The sequence below is a fragment of the Gallus gallus genome, chromosome 7 (assembly GCF_016699485.2).
Source record: "Gallus gallus isolate bGalGal1 chromosome 7, bGalGal1.mat.broiler.GRCg7b, whole genome shotgun sequence".
In the NCBI taxonomy this organism is placed as follows: Eukaryota; Metazoa; Chordata; class Aves; order Galliformes; family Phasianidae; genus Gallus; species Gallus gallus.
Window position 1 is genome coordinate 15,252,798 of NC_052538.1, and position 13,691 is coordinate 15,266,488.

The window sequence follows — 13,691 nt, forward strand, 5'->3', positions numbered from 1 at the left end:
CATCGTACTCCACAAAAATCTCCTGTCAACAGGAAATCTTTGACAAATAAGTACAATTCAACATTGCTCCAGTATTTAGCCAGCAACCATGCAAGAGGTGATAAGGCATAGAACATTTAAAGTGTCATGCAGGGCTGAGGAGTGTGAGGAGTGTTTGAAGAATGTTTTTTTAAAAATTCAATGCTTGTCAAGTACTCAAATAGTATGCATGAGTCCATGGTAGCCTGGGGAATTTATATTTGGAAAGGTTTTCAAACAGGAGGAGTATCAATGTAGCAAAGATTTGTTTACTTAATTTGTATTAGAGAAATTAGAAGTACAAATTAGAGAAATTTGTTATTAGAGAAATTAGAAATTAGAAAGATGATACGTTCGGAGGTCTTCACTGTGGGTTTGTTGTGGTTCTTTCCCTGTCAGTCAGGAGTGAGTTATTCCCCACATCCCACATGGAGGAAAGAATTTGTCAAAGAAATACAGAAAAATGTTTTACGATCAAAAGCGTTATTTAACCAGGCTTGAATTCCTTCTATAGACCCAGGAGACTTTTAATATATAGGTGTTCTCTGGTCAAAGGAATTCTCTGGTTAAAAAATCAAGTTGCTTTTCACTATTTGGATAGAAATGTTATGTCTGTCACTAATATTATCAACTTTAATTTTAAAATTAAAGAAGTTCATTAATAGCAATATTAATTTTAAAATCAGGAAGAAATCTTTCCTTTTGTCCCCCAGCATGCACTCTACACGGGGAAAAAAACACTTCTCTTAGTTTATTTCTGTATACCAGGTTCTGGCTGCAAACAGCTGCTTGTCATAAATGTTTGCTGGTATTGGTTTTAAATTATTAATGGTAGCACTTCTATAGGCTTAAAAAAAAAAAACTACAAAAGGAAACATAAGTGTCCCTTAAAGAAAGGAGCTAGGGGCCTTAAAAGACCCTTTCGCCCTGTCAATCAGCTCACGGTAGATAGAGGCAGAACCTTTTATGTAATTAAAGCCCAAAAAAGTGAGAAACAGAAAATAGCTGGAAATGTTTTTCTGAGATGAATCCGTTTGGCCACTGGGTGCCATCCTTGCTCCACTTTAAGGCTGAGCACTTAGCAGTGTTTCTGTTAGGTGGTAAAATCCTGAAAAAGGTAATCCCAGTGCAATTTCACACTATCGTAACCTTTGAGTGTGTGGGCGTACTGGAATATGTTAGCAGCAATGGGCAGCGTGTCCTTTTTGCACAGTCACAGAGAGACTCGGCAGAAGCCTCCTGATGGGTTCAGCCAAGTTATTTCCACTGTCTCATATCTAGCATTTTATTGTGTGTTCCTCCATGAGCTGGTGCAGGATGAGGCAGTTCAGTGCTGGGAGACCTGCTCCTGGATGGGAGTGTGTAAGTGGCTCTGCTCCTGTGCCGTATTAAATAAGGTTCTGGCATTTTGGAAGGAAAAAAAATTGCATGGATCGCAGTTGCTTTCTAAATAGGTTTATATTTGGGGTGTATGGGCAAGTGTCATCCAAGCAAAAACTATGATTAGCATATATTACGTAAAGCAGTTATTGGAGACTACAACCTTGTTGGTGTTATTATATTGTTCCGATATCTGTCTGAAGGATTCCTGAATTGGTTTCATCTCAGAAGTCTCTCGTACTCTGTCTGGGATTTTGCCCAGACTAAAACATGTGTTTTCTTCCATGGAAATTGATGCTGGTAGCTCTGCATTTTTAGTCTGTTTTATTAAAAGTGTAAACACTTTAAATGTATGAGAAATAGACTCTAGCACTTCTCTTTCCTGGTCCAACTGTATGGAAAATGTGCAGATTGCACCCCAGGCAAAAACAGGAAACTGAATATTTCATGAGGCCATTTCTATGAAGTGTTCCATCATCTTTTGCTTTGTAACAAGCTATACCCAGGACTGAGTACATGCAAAGCAGCTACGAACATCAGGTATTGGTGTTTTCCAGCACGTTTTTGATCTGCCTGTACACATAGCATCCTTTTTGGGATGCTTAAATGTGGTATAACAAACACTGCTTTCCGTGCTGCCATGCACAGAATTGTGCTGATAAGGAGAAGCTGTAGGCAGTATTAGCACTGCAGTATTACAGCAGATAGTGGCAGGACCTGATCTTGTGGATAGCATCTGGCCCAGGTCTCATGGCAGAGATTGGTGCAGCACAGCAAATTGGCCCCATAGGGGCCCACATCCAGCTCCCTGCCTGGTTCAGTTCTCACCTGTCTGCACCTTAACAGCTTCTCTGAGTCAGTGGTGGCTCAGGTATGAGGTGCACTCTACAGCTTTCTACAGTCCTCAGTGTCCCTGAAAATCACACAGACAGACCTTGTCACCGAGGTTCATCCCTTTCATGGCTGCTGCTACAGCCCCTCCACAGCACTTTCTAAGCATGCGAGTATATTGAAAACCTTAATTTGGCAGATCCGAGGTACCTGGGAGAAAAGGAGCGGTAATATCCATCAAATATCTAACTACTGTGTTAGGGAGTGGTTAATTGTATTTATAAGACCTTCAGTAAGAACTCTATGATAAACACAGAGCAAGTATTTAAGGCTGTCTTACAGCCTTCCATCTCAAAATAGCAATGGGTGAAGGGCAACTGTTAAAGAAAATTTATAAAGCAAGTAAGATCTAGGTAGTAAATAAGGACCTAAATAGATACAAGATTTAAGCTCTGGTTATTTATTTTTGTTGAAAAAAATGGGATCTATAAATTTTGTATTATCTCAGCAATAATGTTTTGGTGAGGTGGTGGGTCATGTATAAAGCAGAGCTCCCTGCTGCTCTGCAGGTTGGCTGTGGGGGGAATGTATTTTGGCTCAAGGAGTGGGAATTGGACTGACCCTGTTGAGGACTTCTGAGCAGTCCTGAGTGTGCCGAGGGAGTGATTTACGGATACAGAGTAGGAAAGGTGGATTTATTTATTTTTTTTAAACCTGCAATCAAAACTTGATGGAAACTAAGGAGAAAAAGATAAAACATATTTTAAGAACAATCGCTGTAGGGTTCTCAGCAGATTTTTCTGTAAATGTATGTTCTAAATTTGTTGGTATTTTCAACATTATTTACTGTCTGCCTAGCAATTGTCTGCTATAGCTGTCACTCTAGCAGACCTGAAATAGGACTTTCTCCCCAGCAATGTAGTAGCCCTCTCATATATTTTGCATAACTTTCTCCACCAGTCACTGCTCTGCCAGCCTGATTTGTCACAGGTGCTTACAAAGAGAACGTCAGTGGCCAGCAGGAACACCATCCAGTGTCATTGCCGAGTGCTCGGGCAGCACTCCCATGGCCCCATGGCAATGGCCTGTGAGCAGAGCTCCTGCGGGTTGTGACGGGGAGTGGTAAGTGCTGCCAGAGTACACTGGGACAGGAAAAACAGTGAAATACCAGTTCACGTGCTATTGTGGTACCAGCAAGGAGTTTGTTTCTTTGTTTTATTGGTGGTTGTTTTTTGGTTTTTTGTTTTTTTTTTGTCTCTTTACTTGGCAATGCCTTCACTTCTTCCTCTCTCATGAGCTCATACGTGTCCTGCTTAGAATTGCAGGGCACAACTTGGGCTGTTTGCCACCAGAGGAGCTGGTTCCTCCCAGCTTCTTCAGATCACATCCCCTGCGAGGAGAACCCTGACCCTGTTCCTTCCACTTCTAATCAGGTTGTTCCTCATCTGAGCCTTCAAGGAAGAAGCTAGAGCCTTCCTTCCCCTTCCTAGGTCTTCCTGTGAAGAAGGCTGCCTTTCAGTCCCTCTTTCCTCACTCTCCCAAATTTATAGGCATGTGAGGGGATCAGTCCTCATTACCCATTCTGCTCTTCATGAGAGCAACAAAGCTGACTCTGCCTACCCAAACCAAATGGGGCTGTTGTGGGAAATGGCAGCCTTGCATGCCTGACACTTATTTTGTATCACAGAGAAATATTTGCCCTAGGTTTGCTGCTTGCATTTGTTTAAAATTCTGGGACTGAGACTGAATAGACTCTTTTGTATGAGCTTCTCATCTGCACCAGTGGTCATAAAAAGTAGACAGTTGCTAGCCTGTAGTATGTGACTCACTGGCTATTTCCTAATCACCATACGCCAAAAGGACGTGAACACTCCCCTGTGCGCCTCGGGAGATCATTGTGTACAATGTGCATGCCCTGTAAAACTCCAGTCCTGGGCCGCTGTGGTTATGTATTTTGGCCTTAAGAATAATAGATACTCAGACCATTAATTGTTTTTATTTTATGTCTCTGATCTTTGAAAATAGAATTTTCTTGTTCCTTTTATAGACTGCTATATATTTTGTTTCTATGTACTAAGAAACGAATTTAATGCTGTGGATTGATTTTCAGCAAAATAAGCAATGTATTTTGTATCTTTTCTATTGCAGTTTTTAACAAAACTTTAAATGTAGTATTTTTATCTTTGTGAAACTTTTAATTCGTTTTGAGGGGTCTCGGCTTCAGAAAGTGCCATATACAGGCAAGATTGACTGAACACTAAAAGTACTTCTAGGTTTTCAGATGTAGTTCTGGGTTTGTCTTTGAAAACAGCAAGTGAAATGCTGTAATGACATTTCTTCCTTTGCCTTTTTAAAAATGGAAGTATAAGACGGCCTCCTCTCAGGCACATGTGCCATTGTACCCAAACCAAAAAATAGTGTATTTTTGTCCTGACCGCAGTGCATGATAATGAAAGCTTTTGCCAAATGCTATATTTGTTAGCGATATTATCAAATGATTACTTTTCTTGTTCTAGTAGAAGGAACAGCATTAATAGCTTTCTTAATGCCAAGAGGTTTCTTTTCTAATTAAAGCAAATAGCAATATTCACGTTCAAAAGTAGTTGTATATGATTTGACCACTTAGAAAACATAACATTTGAAACAAGACCAAATGCAGCTTTCTTTGTTCCACAATTAGTTTAAATTGCATGCTGCACTGTTAATTTGCCAGTTGAGGAGGAAGCAGTTTATACCACAGATACATGCTTCGTCTGCAGATTTCAAAGCTGGATGCAAGAATAGCGTTATTCTCAGTTTACAGATGTGAGATTTTGACATAATACAATGATCTTTTCCAGTAAAGGGCTCAGACACCCACTGTGGGATTTGGGGCAGAGCTTGAGTGTTTGCTTTCACAATTGCAACTGCTTATCTGGTGGGTTACTCTGGAAGATCTTAGACTCTGTAAATGCCGCTTGAGGGACTTTTGATGTCTTTTACATCTGAATGGTTGTTGGATGAAACATTCACAGCAACCAGTGCACGAAAGATCGGAGTCCTGTAGATCTGGTGGTGGCAAAATGTGTGTATAGGAGGGCAAATTCTCCTTATCTCATGCTTTCATCCACCTGCCTTCAGATGGGGCAAAAACACCACTCCTGTTTCGCTCCAGTCTCTGGTTTCATCCACTCATGTATTGCTTCCTACCGTGGCCTCATTCAGGGAATCAAAACTTGATGAAAGTTTTTGAAGAGCAGGTGAAGTATTGCTTTTTTGACCCTGCTTGAGTAAGGGGCTGGACTGACTGGTCTGGAGAAATATTCTCCAATGAAAGTGGCTCTGACTCCGTGTGATCTTACTGCAGAAGGCAGAAGTGATAGTCATGTTAAAAAAAAAAAAATCATTAACATTGAACTCCACGGGAAAATACATACACATGCTTTAAATGTGTTCCACACCCACTTCCCTTTAGTGTAAATATTATAAACTCCCACTTAAATGCTCCTGTCCTGCTCCTGCTGGGCTGGTTATTGGAAAAGAGGTGCTGATTCAGCACTGTGAAGGGCAGCCAGTTGCAGCCTGCAGTAACAGATGGAGGCCTTTAAATCTGGGTTGCTCTGGGCATTCAAACATTGCTGAGCTGGAGTATTTGATTCTTGCCCTTTGGAGAGAGTAAGAAATGTGTCAGACTGGAGCATGGCAGGCTTTGGTCCTCCACGGATGTGACTATTTACAGGATTTGTCCACTACTACTAATCACTGACTATAAAGATAAGTTTTTTAAAAAGCCTGCAGATATAAATATTAGCAAGTATTTTTAGGGGCCTTTATACATGAAAAGAAGCCTTTGGAAATAAAAATCTGTGCCATCTGAAATTACTGTCTCCACTATGGCTTTACAGAAGATAAAGTGAGAGATGAAGAAGGCATATTTAAATATTCTCCACTTTGATGCTTTCTGCACAGTTTTTGATGATCCACCTTTAAGCTTTTTTCAGTTTCTGATCTTCTTTGAGTGTCATGCTGCAGAGATACTTAAAAGGGCCTCAAGTCTGACTTCATCACATTATCAAATATGGAATATATGACTGTTAGGAATATGCTGTTAAAAGAATTAGTACAAAACCATTTATTGTGCAAATCATATTTTGTCCTGTGTTCTCAGTACCAAATGGGATCAAAATCTGGCTTTTTGTATATTATATGTAATGCTGAATGAACTTTCTACAATTACACCCTTCAGGTATCTTCTGTGTGAGAAACTTCTCAAGCTGCCAGTCGGTCTATGATGACCTGTGATAATCAAACTACCAAATTGCTCTCTCTCCATCACTCACCCAGACTTGTCTCATAATTAAGTTCTGCTACAGAAGATTGCTAATTATCCAAACTGCCATTTCATATTTGTCCCTGAGGTTATATAGTTATTCCTCTACAAAGAGCTGTCTCCCAGTGTGCGTTTTTTATGATGGCAAAGTGTGACTGGACTGCTGGTCTCTGCTGAAAGAACACGTGAGTAGTTGCAATGAGAAGAGGGAACTTCACTGCCTTTCATTTACCCATCTCAAGTGATTGTTCTTGTATTATTTATAACTACAAATTGATTTGAAGTTATTTTCTTTTTCTCAGTGGCATTAATGATTACAAGCAGTCATTTAATGGTATGTTTTGCGTATACTTTCTCAACGGTGGTGTTGGCCGGTAGGAAGGTACTAGGGTGGTACATGACAGAAGTTGAAAGCAGGATTAAAAGGAATGCAATTTGCAGTAGCATTAACCAAGCTGAATATAATACCTATATCTCATCCAGGAAACAGGCTCTGTAAGAGCAGCAGAAGTTTCCCCTTTTGCTTGTGTTGATTGATTGCTGCTTCTCGCAAGCCCTTACAGTGAGAACATTGTAAAATGCTCAGTGTGTGTGTGTATTATACTGCATTTTTCTGACATACGTATACACATACGTACTGTCTCAAGAACGAAAGACTAGGAATGAATACTTTATTCTTGTCTAGTTCTATGCTAACAGTATAAAGAAACTATATGCTGTATGCGTGCTTTCACAACTGTGAAATACTTGTTTTCAGCAGCACTAAGGTGTAAGCACCAGGTAACAGCTTTTATTTGAAGTATTTTACCTCTCAGTGTTTCCCTAAAACTTTGACTCCTTGGTTTCCGAAGGTTTTCTTTCTTTCTTAAGTTTTGTTTATCCGTAGCAGCACAGAGGCTTATTGTTACTGAACAAGAACCACAGGCTGTGTTTGATAGTGGCCAAGGTTGAGACACTGTAGTTAACAGTTATTCCACGTATTTGGAACTAAGATGGTCATTAGTGGTCACTAAAGGGCTGAATATTGTTGATGTAGCTTCGGTTAAGATTTGATCGGTCTCTTATTTCTCTCCCCATCATTCACATGTACAAGCCTATGAAGCAATTTCCATGATAGCAGAGCAAGGAGGAAAGGAGAACCTGCCTTTTATTCTGAATTGAGTACAAAGGCATATTTGTTCCCTCTTTTCATATCCATCCCAGTCTGTGCACATATGAGTACGGGGTAGCTACAGACTTCAGCGACACGCTTTCCTGTGGGGGCATGATGCTCTCTTTCTCAAGCTGTCTACAAGTGGTTAGTCGCCCAGCCTGGAAACTATTAGATATGTACTTCTCTGGGCAAGACCAGTCATGTCCATTGAGCTAACTCCAGCTTCCGTTCATGGCTCCTTTCAAGATGAATATTATCACTTCTTGAAATTAAAGCAGGATGGAGTCTGGATCTCTGAGACCAGAGGAGTCTCATCCAGCTTTAATTTACTGTAAGCTCACAGAAGTCACATGAATATTTCTCAAGAATGAAGAGCCTTGAAATTGCTTGGTCCACGGGGTAAAAAGACTTCAGCGTATAATGTTCTTAATTGTTTTTAGAAAGAGGAAATTGAACTTCAAAACATTCCAAAGGAAGCAAGCCTTTTAAGTGATCCTAAATCACTGGGGTGCTTTAGAAAATAATTTCGGTGTAAGTTGAAATTTAATTGCCTGCCCCTTCCTCTTATTGTCGGGGTACTTTCATCCCCTCTGTTTTCCTGGAAGAGCACATTATTGTTGTTGTCTATTTTAAGAAATTCACTGGAATTTCTCCTGCAGTGCAGCAAAATGTCAGGGCTGGATTTGTTTTAATATTCCGTACTATGAATATTTTTTATATCTTTGTAATTAAAAAAATGAAGTTTTAATGACTGCTCTCTTATAAACCCTGGACTGTTGCATTTGCAACATAAGAAGCTCAGGACAGACAATGCCAGGTGCAGCTAGAATATTGCTGCAGCCCCACAGCATTTTTTTTTAACATTATTCAAATTAGTCTCAACACTCATAATTCTGTTGTTTCCTTTATTGCTGTTGTAAAGCAAATGGTTCTTTTATACAAATGTTATCTCCTGGCTATTAATTCAGCTGTTATTTTGGATTATGGCACTCCTGTTAAATTTAGGAATGTAAAATCTCATAAATATTTAAAAGTTTCAGACTGACGTCGGAAGAAATTGTTTTTGACTTGCTTTGTTAATATCCTGTTGTTCAATTTGTAATCGATTTGGAATATATTGTTATTTCTCTACTGTTTGACAAAAGGAAAAGCAGTCCCAGTTGAGCAACTGCTTCAAGTGTACTCCAGTGGAAAATTGCAAGGGAAATATCTGGTTTCCTTTGAGAGAACAACAACAAAAAAAAGGTTAGAACTTTAATCAGAGCCCACTTCATGGTTAATGAAAATGCAGCAGTACGTTGGTAAGGACAGTTTCAGGAAAGCAATTCCAAGCAGGGCTGCTTACAGTGAAGTAGTTCTGTTTCAGCATTTTTGCTCTTTAAACTTCCTTCTGAGAAATAAATAAAATGGACAAATGTTTTTCTTCCATCATAGATATTTTGAATAGAGTACATTTAACACACAGTGAGTCTATCTGTAGGATAAAGGTTGGTATGCAATCTGAGTATCCTCCAAACTCTGAACAATAACCAGGGGATAAGAAGTCACAGTTTTTGCAAGACCAGTGAAGGTGTAGGAGACGTAATTTGGGGCAGCATTCCTGTTTCACATCTAACAGCATCTTCATTCTTTCTTTACATTGGAATTGAATGCATAGCTTTTCCGACAGATATTAAGGAGTATTAAGTCATAAATCCCATCAGTGTCATTAATAACTATTTCAAAATTTTCAACAACTGTTCCAGAAAAGATGTTGAGTTGGTTCAATCCGGATCAGCAGGCTGACAAAGCGGGCAAAGTACGTACACAGTTAACCAAGCTCGCTTCTCTCCTGCGTGCTCCTTAGGTTGTTCAACTGGGTCCTTGGCTTGACGGGCTTGTTTCATTTCCCACATCAGTTAACCTCAATGGTGTAATATCATGACTCTTTGTGGTATGGGCACTGAACTGAAAAGAGAGCTTTCTCTAGCTAGCAGCTAGGTTGGTACTGCAGTGTTCAACAGCAGATTTGCATTCTCTGCTCTTATAAGGTATGGCTGAGCCAGCTTAATCTTCATGTAAAGTAATAATTGAGGTGACAGTTTTCTTTTGTCTAGAAAAACCTTTTTTTCTTTTCAATAACATGTCATAGTTACGGTGCAATATTTCAAAGTTCAAGTTTTCAAAAGGAAGCCATTAGGTGATCGTGTACAAGCTGTAACTGCGAAGGTGAAGTTACAACAGCATGAAAAAATGGATATTTTTACATGCACGTGATTAGCTGGATGTGCCATGCTAGCTGACTCCAGGCAAGTTTAACAAATTCAGCATGGTCCAGCTCATGGCCTGTAGGGCAGACCCAGCCCCTCTGTGAGGTTTCTACCTGACCTATCACCTTCTTGCTGCTGGAAAGAGCAAACAGATGCTTCTTCAGCAGAGGCAGCCTCCTCCACCTGCCTCCTCTGGGGAGATGAATGGCAGCTCTGAAGGGGCACAAGGAAGGGCAGGCAAATCCTTGGGGGCTGCTGGCCCGCCCACCTGGCTTTTGCAGATGCTGCCACTGGGCCACCCAAAGCATGACCATGTACACAACTATTCATGAGCCAGTCCCACACGCTCCCTCATTTGTTTTTGTCTGCACAAAAAGCTCTTTCCCCAATTACAAATGGAATGTGAATCTGCTATCAAATGGAAGAAAGAAAATATAAGGCTTTTGCTATAGCTTATTAACTTTTTTTTTGTTGTTACTTTGAAAACTATTTTTGCTATGCATTTCTTGTATTTCTCTTGGTTCTATGTGAACAGTACAACGCGAACAGTTCTTGTATGCTTATAAACTTAAGGACATTTGGATGAGGAAATTCTGCATAGCAGTATATTTACTTTGCATTTCTGAATGGTAGCAATTAAAATTCACAGCTGCTGGCTGTCCAGATGTTTCCCACATTACAGCATTGTAATTTGCATTGGAATATACTGTGTTACTGCAGTAGCTGTTAAGTGGTCAGCTCTTCCAGCCTAACTGCTGTATGTGAGCTCCACATACAGTCGGGATGGTGAGTGTATTTTCCACTTGCATCTGGTTCTTCTCCTTCCCCCTGTTCCCCACCTCTGTTAGCCTGACCAGCTTGTATTTCTCAGATGAATTCTTTGTTGCCTGGAATTCACATACAGCAGGGGACATATTGGCAGATGTACGGGTGGTTTCTTTTAAGAGAGACAGAAAAAAAGGACCTAGCTTTGAATCATAACTTTCCCTTTCCCTTTGGCATTTTCAGGCAGCAAACATCCCTCTGGTGTCAGAGCTTGGCATTGATGACATCCATTTTGATGACTTCTCACTTGATGTGGATGCCATGATTACTGCAGCCCTGCGGATGTTCATGGAACTTGGAATGGTTCAGAAATTTAAAATTGACTACGAGGTAACCATCTGCTCTGCAGAGATATCTGCTGTTTCCATGTTGGCACTGCTCTGTCCATTTGCACGCACTTAGTAGCCCTGATAAAATTTGTACTTTTCATTTCAGACGCTGTGTAGGTGGCTTTTGACAGTTAGGAAGAATTATCGAATGGTTTTGTATCACAACTGGAGACATGCTTTCAACGTGTGCCAACTAATGTTTGCCATGTTAACTGTAAGTATCCCGCTACAGACACAACCCCATAAGATCTTTTAGTGCTACATTGCCTTACCTGTCTGAATGTTTTCCAACGTGTTTTTCTAGTTGTTATGATATTCATTCATTTGCAATAGATATGCACACAGAATTAGGTTATTCAACTTAAGATGGCATGTGTTTGGCAAAACCTTATAGTGTTTTAGTGACAGTGATATTACAGGCATATTATAGTGACTGAAAACAGATGGAAGTCTTGGAGTGAGCTTGTTATTATGGATCTTCATCTTACAATAATGCTTTCCTTTTGGAACTCTTTAATTTGACATTTATTTTGGACTGGTAAATTGGGACATAAAAAGCATGGAAGATTTAGAAGAATTATTTATTTTGTTGATATTTAATATTTTCTTCTCCCATTTCATACAAGCAGTTGTGAAAAATACTGCCTGAAAACATTAAATCATCTTCCTCCATAGTGATCTAAGGGAATCTTTTGTCTTCATCGGACACTGTAATACTGGTGCATTTTCTTAACTTTTATCACCATCAGTAGCTGTAAGTTCTCACAGCATATAAGTTAATTCTGTTGAAAATATCAGTGCTTCTACACTCTCTCCTCCTACCCCACATCAGCCTTGCCATGTGAAATAATGCATATTTAATTAGTTACTTCCTGCAGACGTATCTGTAAAAAGACGGTGGTTCTGGATGTTTAAGATTCTGTTTAATATGGCAACAGAGAAGCAACGTGTCTCTGTGCGTACAACACTTTTCATTGTGCTTTTTAGTTTTTTTTTCCATATCTCCAGATAAAAATTCAAATGAAATGAATATTTTGTGCTTTAGAACAACTCTGATGTTCATAAGGTGATACTTATGGTTGATAAGATGGTTGATGCATAAGCTTATGTTATATAATTAGAAGAGAATTTATCGCTAAAAAGCGTCTTAGAATATTTTCATGAGGAACCAACAAAAGGAGGATCCCCAAAGCAAAGGCTGCATTTTCAAATACAAGAACATTTCCCAGGGACAGAGGAACAATCTTCTGACTTAATTACTGAATTTTTACATTCTTGTTGCTGCTGAGATGCCAGCATGGCTAGCGTTTGCATGCTATCAGTCTGTGTGTTATCAGTGGAGAACGTGGCACGCTTGTTGTTGTTGTTGTTAAGTTATATATAAAGATAGAAGTGTTGTCACTCTGAGCAGTAAGAGTCAAGTCAGACAGTGTCTGGGAATTACGTTAATTTCTGCCGAACGCTCCCGGGAGCGAGGAAGCCACAGCTCCCCTGCGGGGGAAAGCGTCCTCTAGATGGAGCTCCGAGGCCGGCTTTGCGGCAGGTTTTGTTGTGGGTGGGAAAAGCTCTTTCCTACCGGGCACCTCCATCTCAGCTGGAGGCGGGCAAATCGCAAACCGGCAGCCAGCGGGGAAGAGGAAGATCGCGGTTTCTTGAACAGCCAACAGCAGGCCAGCGAGGCTGAAATCTGCAACTACATTCAAAGCTTAATTTCAGGATGCTTTTAAGCCAGCTGTGTGGGAGCACAGATATCTGTGGGAGGTGATCTAGGATTTTCAGGCTCAGCTCATTTCAGTACGTGGTGAGTTGAGCAGGCAGTTCCAGATGGGCGGCTGGGCACGTGCACCAGAGGCATTTGACTGTGCCACATCTCGCCCTGCCGTGCTGTCGCTTTGGTGCAAAACAGAAGTCAGGCAGTGTGGAACCCGCCTTGGCTGCTCTTGCTTTCAGGGACAGGAAGACTGATTTTGTGAAGAGACATGAAAGTGATAGTCACAAGACCAGTAATAGCACAAGGTTTGCTTATGCTGCATTCTTCTTGGGAGAGCCATCCTACTTATTGTCCCTCATTGTGTTTTTCATCTGCAAGAAGGGAAAATTCTCTGCCTTGTAGAGATGCTGATTTGTGCCCGGTACTGTGTTGCAGGGTTTGTGTATTTGAACGTGTCAATATGCAAGACCCTTTCCTAAAGTTGTTATGGTCTTTTTCTGGTTTTTCCACAAAAATGAATGTTAACTGCACCACAAATATAAATAAATAGGTATATTTTAGGGAATTTTCATGAAGGTTTAGCCTAACAGATTAGACATTACTATGTTACGTGGTAACAGATCAGCCTTTGATGGCCTGACCAGGCTCACATTGAAATCATGAGCAAAATCCTGCTGGGCTAAACAAGCCAACAGAAATCCTGCAGTGCTTAAACCAGGGGTTTCACTCCTCTGTCAGCCTTCTGTATGTGCACCATATATTCCTGTATGTCTAAATATAGATATTTTTCTCTCCAAGACATTGGAGAATTACAAGCCTAGTCCTGTGAGCTCTGCTTCGGGCTCAGCCAAATAGTCTGAAGACAAGCATTGAAGCAAGGCTGCTC

General features: G+C 40.4%; 1 protein-coding gene and 1 long non-coding RNA gene across 4 annotated transcripts in view; one reads left to right on the forward strand and one right to left on the reverse strand.

The window, feature by feature from the left end:
- The window catches only part of PDE11A (phosphodiesterase 11A), a 127,380-nt gene that overhangs the window by 79,447 nt on the left and 34,242 nt on the right, over window positions 1-13,691 (forward strand). For all 3 annotated transcript variants that reach the window (XM_040703609.2, XM_040703608.2, XM_040703610.1), the window contains 2 exons: window positions 10,949-11,095; window positions 11,201-11,308. In XM_040703609.2, coding sequence (XP_040559543.1) covers window positions 10,949-11,095; window positions 11,201-11,308 — 255 coding nt within the window. The remainder of the gene's footprint in view (window positions 1-10,948; window positions 11,096-11,200; window positions 11,309-13,691) is intronic.
- The window catches only part of LOC121113382, a 76,625-nt gene that overhangs the window by 19,041 nt on the left and 43,893 nt on the right, over window positions 1-13,691 (reverse strand). The window lies entirely within an intron of this gene.